Source organism: Schistocerca serialis, chromosome 4 (assembly GCF_023864345.2).
Source record: "Schistocerca serialis cubense isolate TAMUIC-IGC-003099 chromosome 4, iqSchSeri2.2, whole genome shotgun sequence".
Classification (NCBI taxonomy): domain Eukaryota; kingdom Metazoa; phylum Arthropoda; class Insecta; order Orthoptera; family Acrididae; genus Schistocerca; species Schistocerca serialis.
This window is the reverse complement of record NC_064641.1, coordinates 345,448,324-345,466,179: the sequence shown is the minus strand read 5'-3', so window position 1 is coordinate 345,466,179 and position 17,856 is coordinate 345,448,324. Positions and strand designations below refer to the sequence as shown.

General features: G+C 39.1%; 1 protein-coding gene across 1 annotated transcript in view; it reads left to right on the top strand.

The window, feature by feature from the left end:
- LOC126474447 (MAP kinase-activating death domain protein) overlaps positions 1-17,856 on the top strand; it is a 596,268-nt gene that overhangs the window by 203,914 nt on the left and 374,498 nt on the right. The window contains exons 17-18 of the mRNA XM_050101918.1: positions 4,580-4,813; positions 12,221-12,454. Coding sequence (XP_049957875.1) covers positions 4,580-4,813; positions 12,221-12,454 — 468 coding nt within the window. The remainder of the gene's footprint in view (positions 1-4,579; positions 4,814-12,220; positions 12,455-17,856) is intronic.

Below are 17,856 nucleotides of genomic sequence, written 5' to 3'. Positions count from 1 at the left end.
TTTTGGTGTGATGTAGCTTGACAATTGCCAAGGGCACAAAATTAGCAAACTGCTAGACACAGTCAGAGTACTGCCGTTTTATTGTTCCTAGCTATCACTCACTTGTCCATCACTGGAGCACTATTGATTCTTGTCAGACACAGGAACACTACTGAATATTTGCTGTTCAAATTGAGTCACATGACTGCGACGCATTTGTGTTGTGGAACTACAGTACAAAGTCAGATAATGTCACAGTAATGCTCATAAAATACCCAAAAAGTTAGAGAAATGGAGGCCACTACTCAGCCCAGCCAAGAAATAAACAGCTTCTGATCACTTCCAAGTTGAAGGAATAAAATGGCTGAATTGGCATTCTATGCAATGTAAGTACTGCTGTTGCAGGGTACTGCCTGCAAAAAGGACTATAGTACCACATTACTAAATCAGTTCATGAGATGCCAATGCAAAACATGCAAACTCTTGGATAAAAAATGGTATTTACTGATAGAGAGTTATTGTCCCCTTATTTTGCAGAATGGCATAAGGAAATGTCTAAACTAAAGGTTGCATACATACTGGGTACAGCTCTGCTGATGACTGCTCACTGGTCTGTGACTGGACTAGTGCTGAATTGACAGTAGCTCCAAAGAATACACAGCAGCCTCTGTCCTTCTTAAACACTGAATGAATGTACCCTTCATTAAGTATTGTTTGAAAAATTCTCCAGTTACAGTAACAAGCTTTTGTAAATTTGACCTGACTGTGTGCTATATCTACACAGGAATAAAATGGGCTTAGGAACAGTATTTTGTTGTATATATTTGATACTTAACTGCAGTCCTAATCTGCTTTTCTTCAGAGGTATGATAGATATTCTCATAAATGTTTCCTTCAGGGTCTGTGAATGCAGAACATATGTCCTATGTACAGCCTGTGTGTGGATTCTGATTACATGTTGGTAGCTTCCTTGGCTATCTTTATTACTGTATGTCCCTGCAGAAGATAAAAATGAAATTTTACTTCGCAAAGTGGCTACTTCATCAATATGGGTAATGAAATTCATACCATTAATGTAGTTATGATGACAATTTGTGTTTTATTCAATTTGATAACATTCTATCTATCAGTACACTACAATTTTTATGTATTTGACACCACTGGCAATCAAATTAACTACTGAGAACAATAAAAACTCCTAACATTACTATATTCTGTTTAAATGCACTTCTTGGAAATGCTGCCTCATGCCACCAGTCCAGCTTTGAAATGCTGAAATTAGTAAGAGAGTATTGTATGTCTTTTATAGCTCTTACTGCCCTTGATAGTTCAGTCATTTGTTTTATGATTTAAGCATTTTCTTGTATGTGAGAGTTATCAATTTACAGAAATTTAATTGGAAAAGATTTCTCTTTGGTTCTTATCTTTGGCCTTTGATGCCTTTCATTAATATTTAACAGTCAACCTTCATAATCTCGGTACACAAACGTAGGTTCCTACCCAAATGTTGAGAGTGAGCTTCAGTACATAAATGTCTGTAAAATATGAATCTGTCTCAAGAATGAACAACTCATTTTGTCAAAATTTTTTACTTTGCGATTTTTATTCATGTTTTGGTAGCAGTTAAAGAGTTTTGAGGTGACAGTTCCAGATCTACTAGTCCATTGTCATGGTGAAAAAACGGGGCTGTATTTCTGAAAATTTCACATCAGACTGGTCCAACATGTCATTGGAATATGGCCAGTGATCATTTAACCTTTTTCTAAGAACTCTTTGTGTGTAGCATCTTTGGGGAAAAAAAATTACCTTTATTTTTCTGCCTATTGGGACTGTCTTTGCCTTCTGTGGAACAGAGTCACCTGAAGCAACCCATTGCTTAAATGTAGGTTGGTTTCTGGGGTAGCATGTTGAACTAGTTGTCATGGGCTGGATAACTTGGTGCAAAAAGGCCCTTGGAATTTAATTAAGTTGCTTAAATACAACTTTGAAATTGAAAGCAACACCCACTTGTCAACTATTAACAATTGTGGCACCCATCGAGCCAACAATTATTTCATTGCTAGCTTGTCATGTAAAATATTAATTGTCATTCCTGTTGACATACATGATCTGCTACTTAGCACAGTCAACAAGAATCGTGCCTTTGATGATATTCATCACCAACATATGTTTAAATTCATTCAACCAGTATCGACTATTGTCACTGATGACAAAAGTTCACCACAATCAACATCCAGTTTCAGTTCCATCTCTTCACACATTTTCCCATTGAAAAGTGGAGAGTGAATCACTGAATTGCACTGTACTTCTTCCATGTTGGTAAAATCCATTTAGTGCAACTAACTGGAATAGTTACCAAATTCAAACTATGACACCACGTAATTCTTTTTAGCAGAAATGGAAAACAGTGTTAACACCAACTTACAATATCGACAACAAGTGTACATATTGAACCTCCCATGTATGTATCAATTTGTGGGCTACTATTCACACAGTATAGAGTTTTCCTACTATCCTTGCTTGAAGTTAGTGTAAGGTGTTATACTGTTTGCAGGAAACTTTCTCCCAAGGTAAGAATGACCAACTGCAAAGTTGAGATGTGTAAAATAATTTAATCTCCAACTCTAACCAAAGAACTAGAGGACCATCACTTCTCTTTCTTAAGCAACAACTTTCTGATTTCCAAATCTGTTATGACCCATTATCTCTTGCAATATTTAATAGAACTACAAATCACCATGAACATTATGAAAATCATTATAAGATTTTTAAATAATACAGCTAATGCAGAAAGCCTGTTATCAGCTGAGGAGGCAATTCAACATGAATTTTTGATGAAATCTTCTTTTAATTAATAAAATAGTTGTGGGTGCAATTTTCACCATTAATGACTACATCAGGTTCTTGTATTCTAGTCAAACTATGCAACAACATTTCATACACGCTAATTACCTTTCCTCAGCTTAATCTATACCCATCTATATAAGCCTAAGATTGTTGTTATCAAAGTTTAAATAATGCTGTGCTATCTATTAATAAAGAACATCCACTAATCTCATTATGTCAATAAAAAATACATTACTTGACACTGAGTTATCTGTAAATGGGTAAATTGGGAATCTCCTAAACATAAACTAGCAATTGAACCTTCTGCAACCAAGTCGCTATGGTATTCAGTGACAGCAAGCAGGTTAACATGCTAGGAAAATATTCCCCAAATACTGTCAGTGTTATCTACTTCAAATATAGGATTTTCATGTGCCTGATAAGAAAAGTCTGATGCTGTTACACACAGTGGATGGTGTAGTGTACTCATAATGACAACCAGAAAACATACCTGTCACTTGGCCATCCAGAAATAGGCAATCCTTATTGACTGTCCAATACTTCTTGGTAAAAGGAAACACATATAGCACTATGCTGTCCACTTGATTCATTTTCCCTCTGAAATACAAATAAAATGTTTCACTGGTGCTTACATTCAAGTGGGTTTCATTAAAATATTGAACAGTTTCATTTTTCACATCATTACAGTGGGTATCTAGTTCATTAAATGATTTCTTTTTACATATGGTGGAGGTATCATACACATACAAAACTACTTTGGAATTTTGAATGCAATGTTTTATGTCATTTACATAATCAAAAACAGAAGAGCACCTGATACTGAGCCCTGGGCCACTCCATATTTTTATATAAGCATTTTTTTATTTGTGAATGCAACTTTTGGTTGTAAGTAGTACAAATGATTTTTGGTGACTCATGTAAGACTTTATTAGGTCATGAGCAGTGCCTCTTATGCCAGTGTTTGATAGCTTATCTAATAGGATAGTAGTGTTCACACAATCAAAAGCTTTTTTCAAGCTCTTGTAACATATTGCTTGTTTTCAATGCCATTATTACCTCTTCAATTAACTGGGTTGGTTTCCTTTTTAAGAATCCATTTTGATTTTCAAACATTAGGTTGTGTTTGTTGAGGAAGTTTGAAATTCTTTTATGTATTACTTTTTCAACTATTTTTGAAAAGACGGGACGTATTGAGATTGGTCTGTAGTTTTCAATTTTGAATTTGTCACCTTTTTTAAAGTTTTGTGTTACTTGGGCTATTTTTAGTCTGTCTGGTAATGTGCTTGATTCTATTCTATTCTATTATTTACTCTCTTTCCTGATGAGGCAACAGTTTGTTGCGAAAGCTTGAATTTTGTGTGTATGTTTGTGTTTGTTTGTGTGTCTATCGACCTGCCAGCGCTTTCGTTCGGTAAGTCACCTCATCTTGTTTTTATATATAATTTTTCCCACATGGAATATTATATTGATCTATTATTTACTGCTATAGACAGAGGTATAGACATTTTGTCTACACACTTTTAATACATTAATATTGAAGCCATCTTGTCCTGCAGAACTGGAAGATTTTAAAGAGCTAATGATATTCATTATTTCTTTGCAGTTTGTGGAGGTTACATATATACTATGCTCAGATAGATTGCCTTTAAAATTATACTGCAAGTTATTATGTTTGATTCTTTAAAGTTGACCTATTTGTGTTTGTGTCTGTTTTCTCTAAATCCACAACAAAACTGTTCTTTTCTTTCTGTAGGAGAAAGAAGATATAGCAAGCCCAGGTGGAGAATCAGATTCCAACTCAACGATGACAACAGCTACCCCTAAGACTGTACTAAGTCAACAGTCATCTATACCGCACCGATCTCCTACTCCCAGCCTTGGTAGTGAGGGCTCTGGTTCACTCTCACTAGGAGGTTCATCAGACAGAGAGAGAGATAGGCCTGGCACTCCAAGAGCACCTCATCGTCCACCACGGCCTGCCACACCAGTGAGTAAAATAATATGTTAAATATGTAGCATTGTGGAATCTGAATTATTACATACACTCAAAAGGTTATTGTGTGCTGTTTTGTAAGGTATAAATTTGTGGAATAATCATTTAAAAGCCTATTAGTTAGTTATGTTTCACACTGGTCTACATTACAGTGTTTATTATTGATGTACAGTGCATCTTTTATTTTATAGAAGTGATTGTAAAGACACTCTTCTTAAGTGGTTATCATTTACTAAGTTTGTTACGTATACACAACAGGAAAGTCAATTTTGGTCAAATGTAAAGTTGATTATTAATTTAACACCTTGACAACAGCAGACACACTTGTTAAGTGCAACAGCAGATGCAACTATTAGGTGCCACATTGAGTGCTGAGTTGTAATCACCTAACCAGGCTATCTCTGCTGAGTGTCTCATATTGGGACTGCATTGAGTTTCATCACCAAAATATGACTACTGCAATTGTTTGAAACAGGTGCACAGTTGATGATTGTCTGTTAATTTTATTTATAAATGAACTAGCAGAGAAATCCTGTATTGCCCAGATATTTATTTATAGCTATGTATCCACACCTGTACCATGCAGCATCTGGCCTTGTGCTTAACATTTATGACATTGTATCTCCCTAACTATATTTTGTGCAATGATATAATTTTGTTGGTATATTCAGTGGTATATGTGGATACTGTCTGAAAAAGGTGTTGCATGTTGAGGTAGTAGCAATAGAGTAATAAATGCATTTGGGTAGGAACCTACGTTTGTGTACCAAGATTATGAAGGTTGACTGTTAAATATTAATGAAAGGCATCTAAGGCCAAAGAGAAATCTTTTCCAATTAAATTTCTGTAAATTGCATTTTCACACATCTGATTGTTTATGATGTCATATCTCCTGAACTTTGTGATGTACAGTGGTATAAGTTTGCATTTACATTCAGTGGTATATATGCATACTGCATGCAAAGTATGCTGTGAATGTAGTTAGTAGTAAAAAAGTAATAAATTATAACATCATGGCTTATGTGGTACTTATACTGCATGAACTGTGGAAAAGCGGTAAGCGATAAACATTTTTCCTTTCATTGTTTTGTAGGGATTGTCTGTGAGAAATTTTTTTTGTAATGGTTTAAAATTGTGTCTAAAGTTTTTTTACAAGTTGCTAAGTGCTCTCATTCTCAAATACTGGAAAGTTTGGAAATCCAACTCCACCCCTTTGATAGGTAGATAGTTCTAGCACCCATAGAGATTATTGCCTGAAGTTAAGATATATGTGTACCAAGTTTGGTTGAAGTCAATCCACATGGTTTAGGAGGAGATGTGGAGTTTCTTACATTTTTATATAAAAGGCAGAAACATGAAAACAAGACAGATGGAAAGAGTATGTAAACTGTTTAACAATGAAAAATTCAGGATGGAGTGTAACAATATTATTATAGACCTAGATGCAAGAGCTGTCCCACACATCCTTCCACCACCACCTATGCCAGTCTGGTCACAAACATCACCTATCCCATCAAAGGCAGGGCTACATGTGAAAACACTCACGTGATCTACAAGGTATGTTGCAATCATTGTGCTGCATTCTATGTGGGCATGACAACCAACAAGCTGTCTCTCCACATGAATTGCCACCGATAAACTGTGGCCAAGAAATAAGTGAACTACCCGGTTGCTAAGCATGCTGACAAACATGACATCCTTCATTTCAATGACTGCCTCACAGCCTGCACCATATGGATCCTACCCACCAACACCAGCTTTTCTGAATTGCACTTGTGGGAACTTACCCTGTAATGTATCCTACGTTCCCGTAGCCCTCCTGGCTTCAACCTTTGTTAGTCATTGCCCTCACCCAGCGTCCCTGTTCCTATTCCAACACTATACAGCACTCATTGCACCCTCACACCCAGTCTTTTTTACTTCTCTCCTTTTCTGCTACTCTGTCTTCCCACCTCTCCACTGCTCTCTGTCTGACCTCCTGACTGCACATAGCTGCCCTACCCTTTCCGTCTCATCCCTGCATGCTCCCCAGCAGCACTGCACTGTCCACCATCCGTATCCTACTATCCATCTCCCTCCCCACCTCAGCCTCCTCCTTACCTCCACACAGTCGCCACTCCCATCCTGCACTGGCGCTGCTGTTCACAGTGTGGCTACAGTTGCCTGAGACTGCAGTCATTTGTGTGTGTGTGTGTGTGTGTGTGTGTGTGTGTGTGTGTGTGTGAGTGTGAGTGTGTGTGTGTGTGTGTGTGTGAGTGTGTGTGTCTGTCTGTTGTCTGTTTTTGACAAAGGCCTTACGGCCCGAAAGCTTTATTTGTGACAGTCTTTTTGTTGTGCCTATCTGCAACTGGCATCTCTGCTATATGGTGAGTAGCAGCTTTCCTTCTCATGATATTCTTAAGTAAATTGTTTATTATTTCAAAGGTAATTGCCATAACTGTAAACACATTTATCATACTGTGAGACTATTGTTGGTGCCTTCATGCGAAAATGTTTGAGGAATCATGATGGTACCCAGACATGAATCTCTTTGTCTGAAGCAAATAAGTGGGCATGAATGTCTTTTTTCAGTGCTCCAGAAATGTGTAAATTGCATGAGGAGAGATTGGGACTGTATGAAGATGTGTAAGGGATTTCCAGCAAAACTTCTGCAGTCTAGTCAAAACAGCCTTGGAAACACGTGCAGGCCTATGTGTTAACAGTCATGGTGATTACTTTTGAAATAATAAACAGTTTAGTTACATTTTTCCATCTGACTCATTTTCATTTAACTGCCTATTATATATATGAATAGGCAGTACTAAGAGTTTTGACTCCTGGAGGTAATACTGGGCAGCCATTCTGTCTCAGAACATTATTTTGTCAGTAAATGGTGTGTTCAAAAAAACATATTGGGACCAAATATCACTCATTTTCAGCCTCTTTACCTGATAAATGAGAAGAAAAATAGCAATGAACTGAAGAATTGCCTCATTTATTATCTCAGTTTATTTTGATTATCAAATATGATTGTATGGATAAAAAATATACTCACCAAGAGACAGCAGGAGAACACACATATGAAAGTATTTAAATTTGCAAGCTTTTGGCACCAGTGCTACTTCTACTGACAGAATGGCTGAAGGGGAAGGAAGAGGGTTGAAGGAAAAGCTGTGATGAGGTTTAGGAAATGGGGAGAGTTTGGAAAAGTCACTCTGGTCATGCGACTTATCAGATGGGATGAGAAGGAAAGACTAATTGTTGGGGACTGCACAAGACAAGACTGGAAAGTCTGGGAGCTTAAAGGTGAAAGATAAGATATGCTAGTCAGAGATTACTGACAAAACATCATGCATGAGTTAATGAGAGTGGAAAGCTAAGTGCATTGTATGCAGTAAAGGTGAGGAGGTGGATAGACAGGTCAGAAAATAAAAGATATAGGAAACTAAAAGGGAGTGAAGAAAGGAACAGCAACTGAGAAGAAATACTGAGACCGAAGAAATTAATGCTAAATAAGGTCAGATGGGTGTGCAAGAGCCAAGGAACTAAAGCCATCTTATTAAGCCAGTTCCCACCTACAGAGTTCTGAGAAACTGCTGTCTGAGAGAAGAACCCAGATGACACATGTGGCAAAAAAGCTTCTGAAGTCACAACTGTCATGTTGTAGAGCATGCTATGGAACAGGATTTTGTCTGTTGCCAGTATGCACCCTCTGCCGATGCCCATACATCTTAACTGATAACTTGGTTGTAGTCATGCCAATGTAAAAGGCTGAACACTATTTACAAAACCATAGTACACAACATGTGTTGTTTTCCAGGCGACTCTCCCTTCGATTGTATATATTTTGCCAGTTACAGGGCTGGTATAGGTAGTGTTATGAGGGTACATAGGACAAGTCTTGCAATGGTGATGGTCACAGGGATAGGGGTCATAAGGTAAGGAAATGGGTGCAGAAAGAGCTTAGGGTCTGAAAGAGATGCTGTGGAGATTGAGAGGGCGACAACAAGCTATTCTAGGAGTTCTGGACAAAATGTCTCATTTCAGGGCATGATTTTCGGATGTCATAGACTTGTCAAACTAGCTGATTGATATGTTCAAGGCCAGGATAATACTGAGTGTCAAGAGGTGTGCTCCTAAGTTGTTTCTGGAGAGATCAGCAGTGCCAGGATTTGATGTGATGTCCTCGAAAATCTGATTTTGGACTAGGATGGTGGGGTAATTATATCCAGTGCAGCTGAGATATGGGAGTGGTGGTATATTGCCATGAAGAGTCTGCATCCAAACAAATACATGAATGACAAGGCTGCATGGGAAGGAACACTTTACATGGAAAGGATCGCAAATGCCAAACGTAAGTACTGTTGTTTGTTAGTAGGTTTAATGTGGATAGAAGACTGGCTGTCGGTGAGGATGATATCAACATCAAGAAAAGTGCCGTGAGATTGAGAATAGGACCATGTGAAGTTTAACTGGGAGAATGTATTGAGATATTCTAAGAATTTTAACAGGTCAGCCTCAGAGTTGAAAAATTTTAACAGGTCAGCCTCACCAAGAGTCCATATTGCAAAGATGGCATCGATGTGTCTAAATGAAAGCAGGGGCTGAATGCTCGTGGATCCCAGGAAAGGCTTGCGCTTCCCAGGAAAGCCCCCTCAAAGTGACCCTTGAAAGATTAGCATAGGAATGAGCCATCCTGTTTCCCGTGGGTGTGCCCCTGATATGTTTATATGTCTGCTCCTCAAAGGTAAAGTAGCTGTCGGTAAATATTAAGTTATATAAGGTGAGCAGGAAGGACATTATAGGTTTGTAATCAGGTGGGTACTGATTGTGGAAATTTTCAGCTGCAGATAGACCATGTACATTGTGTGTGTTGGTATAGAGGGAGTTGGCATCTGTGGTGACAAGCAGGAGTACGGTGTGAGTAGAATGGGCACATATTTCATACGATCTAGGAAGTGATTGGTTGATCAGAGTGGTTTGATGAAAAACAACCATACATAAACATGAAAGAACTGTGTATAAGCAAGGTAAGTGGAGGGTGAGAAAGAAAATTGCTGTCAAAATTGCAAATAAATCAGCAGAAAACAGTCAGGAGAAGATTCTGTGGTGTAATGACCCGCAAACAAAATGTTAGATGCAAATTCATAAATAGCAGTGGACCCATCTATGTACACAGAAATCAGTACTAGGAAAGATGTGGGGGAGGATGTTGGTCAATACAATAAACAAGCAAACCAGCACATAAGCTAGAAAAGAGATGACAGTTTGAATAATATAGATGACAATAAAGACTGACAAAGAAGTTACATAAGAGGGAATGAGGCCACAAGGGCTAATATATCCATGAAAATAACCAATTTTAGAAAAAATAATGTAACTGGATAAATAAAAAATCTACTAACCAACTGGTGACAGGAGAACACAGATACAAAGATATTTAAATTTTCAAGCTTTTGGAGTCAGTGATTTCTTCTTCAGAAAGACTGAAGGGGAAGGAAGAGGGTGCAGGAATAGCACTGGTGACATGTAGAAAATGGGGAGTGTTGGGAAAAGTCAGGCGAGACTTATTGGATGGGATGAGATGCAAAGCCTGTTTGTTGGGGACTGTACTGGACAAGATTGGAAAACCTGAGAGCTTAAGGGTTGAAGATAAGTTAATGTGCAAGACTGAGATTACTGGTAAAACATCAGGCACAGATTGATAAGAGTGGAAAGCCAAGAGCACTGTATGTGATATAGATGAGGCAGGAGATAGATAGGTCAGAAAGTAAACGATATAGAAAACTAACAGTTACTGAGAAGAAATTCTGAGACTGAAGAAATTAATGTAAATTAAGGCCAAGCAAGTGACAAGAACCAGGGACATGTTGTAGTGCCTGTTCGCACCTCCTGAGGTCTGAAGAGTTGGCGTCTGGATGAAGAATCCAGGTGGCACATTTGGTGAAACAGGCAGTGAGGTCAGGATGCTCTGCAACAGGATATTGTGTGTTGCCAACATACACCCCCTACCTCTGCCCATTCATCCTAACTGATAATTTGGTGGCAGTGGCTGATTAATACATTTGAGACCACAATAATATTGTGTGATGAAAGGTGTACTACTAATTTATTTTTTGGAGGATTCAGCAGTACCAGGATTGTATGTGATGGCCTAAGAAATATGCTTACATTAATTTCTTCAGTCTCAGGATTTCTTCTCAGTAAATCCTCTCTTTTAATTTTCTATATCTTATATTTTCTGACCTGCCTGTTTTTCTCCTCTCCTATCACCCCACCTCAGCCATAAACAATGCTCTTAGCTTTCCACTCTCATTACTTCTTGCACGATGTTTTATTGACAACCTCTTTTTTGTGAATTACCCTATCTTCTGCCTTTACACTCTCAGGTTTTGCAATCTTGTCTGAAGCAGTCCCCAATTATCAGTCTTTGCATCTCATCCTCTCAGCTAAGTCTCCCTTGGTCTGGGGTTCTGGGCAACTTCTCTGTACTGACTCCATTTTGTAAACCTCACCAGCACTCTTCCTGGAGTTCTGGGCAACTTCTACGAGCTGACCCCTTTTCAGTAGCATTTTTCTGTCAACCCTGTTCCTTCACCTTCAACCCTTCTGCCAGAAGAAGAAGCCTCTGGCTCTGAAAACTTGTAAAGTTAAATATATTTATATGTGTATTCTGCTGCTGCTGCTCAGTGAGTAGATTTTTATCTGTCTAATTACATTTTATTTTCAGAAATTGATTTTTTTTGTAGATATGTTTTGATCATAATGGATTCACTAGTGTTGCACGGTTGCCATGGTGTGTGAATAACATGTATTAATTTGATTTGCTATAAATATCATCATATGTTGTATTAGAAATGACCTAATAGTTGACAGAATTCTTGTACCATTACCTAGTTGATACTTCTGTGCTGAGACAAAATCATCTAATGCATATAGAAATGTATGAAAATTACCTTTTCCTCTCAGTTGTATGTGTCATAAAAGGCATGCTTTCTTCACAGGAGATTCACAATCTCTCTTAGATTTTCAGGAACGGTCAACTTGGTGTGTTTCCAGAATGAATTTTCACTCTGCAGTGGAGTGTGTGCTCATTTGAAACTTCTTGGCAGATTACAACTGGTTACTGGACTGCGTGGGGGGGGGGGGGGGGGGGGGTCAACTGAGGATTCAGTCCCAAACCTTTGGATTTGTTGTCTGTTACTTAATGAATATCTATAAAGCCTTGCACAATAAAAGCAGTTTGCATAATTCTGATTGAGTTAAGTTCATATTATGAAGTCAAGATCTTCTTCCATTCTTCTTTCTGTGGCATTCATTTGTGTTCTTCTTTTTAGTCATATATTTGGTTATTAAATTCCATTATTGTGTTGACTGTAAAGTGGGATCTCATTAATTCATTTTAGAACTTCATTTGCATAGGTTCCTCCTTCAAGCCCAGGCCCACAGCGCCAAACAAGCTTGGGAAATGTCCTGGCACGTACTGCTAGTTTTGGTTCGGGAAGCAGCAGGGACAGTGGCAGTGGGAGTAGTGGCGTTCCACGACAGGGTAGCCAAACATCATTGCTGGAACAATTTGCTGTTTCTGCAAAGGAATTGGTGCGAGAAACTACGCGGCAGAGTAGTCAGGATGGACTCCTTGCACATATGGACAAGGTAAGCTTTGTCATTATTTGCTTATATTTCTGACAGGCAAGTAGTACACAGTTTTAACAGTGTGTTTAGATTTTCCATTATTTTAAGAATTTACCAGTGTGCTTCCGTCAGATGTAGATGTGGATTTGATTATGTACATACAGAGTGTTACATACAGTATATTCCATAAACTGGGAGTTAATTATAACATCCAGAAAAATAGGAACAATTGTCATAATATCCTTGTATCAAACATTGGGGAGTTAGGTTGGAATAACAATATCAAACGGATAGATTTCTGATCACAGCTTAGAGAAGGCATTGATTTGTAGACTGGTACAATGAAAAGCTTGCTAGAAATCTTCAGCTTTCAAATTACGTCTTTCGCCACAAGTAGAAAACACACGTTCACAAGAGCACATCTCACTCAGACATGGCCACACCCATCTCCAGGTGCTAAGACCAGACTTCTGCTGTGTCTGATGTGAACAGAAATCTAGCAGGGATAGGCAGTGGGGCCATGGAAGAGACAGGGGTGGGGAGGAAAGGGATAGCACGATCAGAAAATGGTAGTTATCCCTGAAGTAGAGTCAGAGACATGGTGGGGCAGGATATGGTTGCTAGGTGTAACATTGTGATGCTTTGCTGCCAGAGGGTAGAGGGAGGGGGCGAAATAGAGAAGGAGAAGGAGAAGGGACTACATACATACATTGGTGGGATAGAAAGTGTGTGAGTACTGGTGTGGGAGCAGGAGGGGTGGGGGATGGCAGTTAGAGGACAGGGACTAGCAAAGGCTGTGGCAAGGGGGGAGGGGGGGGGGGGGGGGGCTTACAAGAACAAAGCATACATTGCAGGGAGATTTCACAACTATGCAATTCAGAAAAAAAATCTGGTGTTGGTCAGAAGGCTCCCCATGGCACAGGCTGTGAAGCATTCATTAAAGAGAAGTGCATCATTGTTGGTGCATGCTCAGCAGCTAGGTGGTCCACCTTTCATACAGATTAGCCAACTGTGGTCACTATACCTGTGTTGATGAGCAATCCCTCTAAATATGGGAAGGATCTCCTGAGGCCTTCACAAATCGAAATCACTCTCTGACCCTTGTCCAGAAACAGATCTCTCCAACTACATACCTTCCTCCCCATGCCCAATGTTTGGGCACAAGAAGCATTTCTCTTGTGACTCAGTGTCACCCTGAAATGGAGCAGCTTTGAATACCTTTCATCATACTCTGAAATGAGAAATAGCCTTCCCTCTATCCAACTCACTCCTACCACATAGTGGTTAGCACACTGGACTCGCATTCGGGAGGACGACAGTTCAATTCCGTCTCCAGCCATCCTGTTTTAGGTTTTCCGTGATTTCCCTAAATCATTTCAGGCACATGCCGGGATGGTTCCTTTGAAAGGGCTCGGCCGATTTCCTTCCCAATCCTTCCCTACCCCAAGCTTGCGCTCCGTCTCTAATGACATCGTTGTCGACGGGACGTTAAACACTAACCACCACCACCACCATCCTACCACATTTCACTGCCCACTCAATGTGTGCATACCTGTGACAATCCCTAATCCACCCCTGCTCCCAATCCCTTGTCATGTGGCTCATATCTCTGCAGTAGATGTAAGATACAAGGTCTGTCCCATACATTTTCTGACTATCACCTACTCCATTCCTGTCACAGGCATCTCTGACCCCATCAAAGCCAAGGCCACCTGTGAAAGTGGCCATGTGATCTACAAACTTAGCTGCAATCACTGTGCTGCATTTTATATGGGTATGACTACTAACAAGCTGTCTGTTTTCACGAATGGTCACCTCCAAATTGTGGTCAGGAGACAAATGGACCACCTAATTGTTGAGAATGCAGCCCAACATAGTGTGCTGCACTTTATTGACTGCGTCGTTACCTGTGGTATCTGGATAATTCTGACAACACCAGCTTTTCTGTATTGCTCAGCTGGGAACTCTCTTTGCCATATATCCTTCGTTCCCGTAACCCCCCTCCCCCACCCCCCTGGTTGCAACCTTCACTAGTCCCTGTCCTCCAATTGTCTATCCCCTTGCCTGCTCCCACTCCATTACTACACATGCCTTGTATCCTTCAGTGCATCTATGTACCCATTTCCCTTTCTTTACTTGTCTCCTGGCCCTTCCTGCAGTACAACCTCCGAAAGTTACGTGTAGCAGCCTTATACTGTCCCCATTGTGCTCCTGTACTCTTTTATAGGCAGCACTAGCATTTTCCCCTACACTTGCTCTGCTGTCCCTTCTCTTCCTCACCCCATGTCTCTTGCATATGCCCACTGCCTATTCCAGCTAGATTGCTGCTCACCTCAGACACAGATATATTTTGTCCTTAGCGTCCAAGACAACAGTGGCCAGTGTGTGTTAGTTGTGGTTGTGCAAATGTGTGTGTGTTTTTTACTTCTGGTAGAGGTAGTGCAAAATCTGAATGTTTTTTATATTCTTTTTCGTTGTGCCTGTCTGTGACTCTATGCCTTCTCTATGTAGTGAGTTGCAGTTTTATCATTTCCACATTGCTGATGTCTGAGTATGTTACCATAGATCAAGCTACCATGTGTGGGTCAGTCATGCTACAATCCAGTTGCAAAATATGTTTTTTTGAGACAGCTACATTTTTAGAACAGCATGGTGATTTATACTATGATAAGTTTGGGGAGATAATTAGGAACTTCATTGAATGATGCTGAAGCATCAGATATAGTATGAACTATGTTGGATAGCAAATTGGAGGCAAATTATACTTAAAGATATCCAGTTGGTTTGTTGTTTGCATTTCTGACGTATACAAATTGTGACAACATTTTCTAACCAAAGTCAGTCAAGGACATGATGCATGATGCTGTCCAATATACCCTATTTTCTGTTGTAACTTGAAGGAATTTGATCACATTCTAATTAAGGTCTGGCCTTGCTGTTGCAGTATTGCTCACTGAAGGCTTTATGTACGTGTTGTACGTGCATGGCAAGAAGTAACAGGATAATACTCTTTGGAACACCAGAATCCAATATGATGAGCCAGTCTTTGTGCATGAATTGTTATATTGTTAAGTAGACGAACCAACTTTCATATATTTTATGTGGAAGTGTGTTTGCAGTGGTTTATGCAGTGATACCCATGGCAGAATTGATGTTTCCATACCAGGGTTATAGTTAATGATTTCACCATAAAGGATAAAACTCAGTCACACCAGTTTCATCTGGTGGACAAACTTGTTCAACATAATACCTTAATTCTACAGATCATCTTTCGAATGTTCCCAAGAGGAATGTTTTTGCTCTGCAGTCTTTCTCCACAGACTGTTGGCACACTGAGAAATGTTTTGCAAGAAGAGTAGCTTACGCTAGCATTACCATACTGTTTAACCTGTATACTGTAGAAGCGATGAAGAAAGTAAAAGAGAAGTTCAGAACTGGGTTTTATTTTCAGGGTGAAAAGATATCAATGGGTTTTGCTCGTGAAAATTTTGAAAAATTGTTTTCCTTGAATTTCTTGTTCACACTATAGTATTAGGGGAGATTTCAGTGTACCAAACTGTGAAACTCATGTGATCAAAACAAGTGGAAGATTAGGGACTCATGTGATAGTATAATGAAAGTTGTATCCAAAATTCCCTCCATGAAATATTGTTCTTTCTGTGGTGGGGCAGCTTGTGTACCTCAGCAATACAAATAGCTAGCTATACATTAGGTGCGACAACAAAGGAAGGCTATTTGCAGAGAGGCTAGATTAACGGGGCAATGCCCTTTTCAGTAACTGTATGGGCAACAGTACGGATAATTGACTGGTCTGGCCTTATAACATTAGCCTACATGGTGTTGCTGTGCTAGTACTGCAGACAGTTGAAAGCAAGAGAAAGCTACAGCTGTTATATTTCCTGACGACATGCAGTCTATTGTATGGTTTAATGATGATAGTATTGTCTTGAGTAAAATATTCTAGAGATAAAATACCCCTAACCCCCCATTTAAATCTCTGAGCATGGAATATTCAGAAAGATGTTGTCATCAGGAAGAACAAAATATACAGAGAGCAGAAATTTATATTCCTTAATTAGGTAAGAAGATTAGAGAATGGATAGATTGAAGTTAGATATTGTGACAGGAAGTGCAGAACGTCCAGCTAGATGAGTACAGGGTTATCAAAAAGAAGTGAGTCTAATAATGACTCAGAAAGTAGGAAGGTACTATGGACAACATAGTGAACACATTATCATAGCCAAGATAAATACAAAACCAACAACTGCCACTGTAGTGCGAGTTTGTATGCCTACTAGCTCTGCAGGTGCCAAAGAAATTGGAAAAATGTTTAATGAGATAAAATAATTTATTCTGATAGTTAAGGGAGATGAAAATTTAAATGAGGAAGATGAGTGAGAGAAAAATAGTAGGAGAACATGGTACTGGAAGAAAGGAATGGGAGGGGAAGCCTCCTACTAGAATTCTGCACAAAGTGCAGTTTCATCATCAATAGCATTTGGTTAAAGAATCATGAAAGCCAGTTGTCTATGTGAAAGAGACCAATAGAAACCAGAAAGGCTTGCATACATTTATAATGGTAAGATTTTTGGAAACTAGGTTTTAAATACAAAACATTTCAAGTCCATATATATGAACTGTGATTGTAATTTATTGATTATGAACTGCAATTAAAACTGAACAGATTGCAGAAAGATAGGATATTCAGAAGATACAACATGTATAAATTAAAGAACCAGAGATTGTTGAAAGTTTAAAAGGGAGCATTAGGCAGTGCTCATAGATTTATTGAATATAACATGCTTGATATATGAGGGGTAGTCATAAAGTTTTAATTGTCACATCGAAAAAACAAGCTGCTACCATGGTGTTATTCCTTCTGCACATGTTCTCCCATCAGTGTTTTACAATTTTCCAAATGATAGATGACTTGGCCGAGACCTTGATTATAGAAATCTGTCTTTTGGCAGCTAAAGAAATGATCTGATGTGGCCCAACAATGCTACAACATTTCTACTGCTGCCTCAGTTTGGTAAACTTTTTGAATATGTGTGAGCCAGTGTGGAACGCAGTGAGTGGTGACCTCTGTCATCTTCAAAATGTCATGCAACATGTTGAAAGTTGATGTGACAATTTATGAGAGTTTTGTGACGTTCAGTATGCCATGAAAGATGTTGAAAACTAATTCATGACTTATCTTCACTTTTTACACTATTTCTTCAAGTATGATACACCAATTATCAAGCACGGGGACCTCGTCAGACACAAAAAACGAGTATACATAACATGATAATCCTCTTTACCAATCAACACCGGTAGTTTGTTTTGCCCCCTTAAGTGGTCTGCTACAGTGCTGTGGCACAGGGATGTCCCTGTACCAGGACTGCAAATATGTACCTTCGAACAAACAAAAAATTGTATAT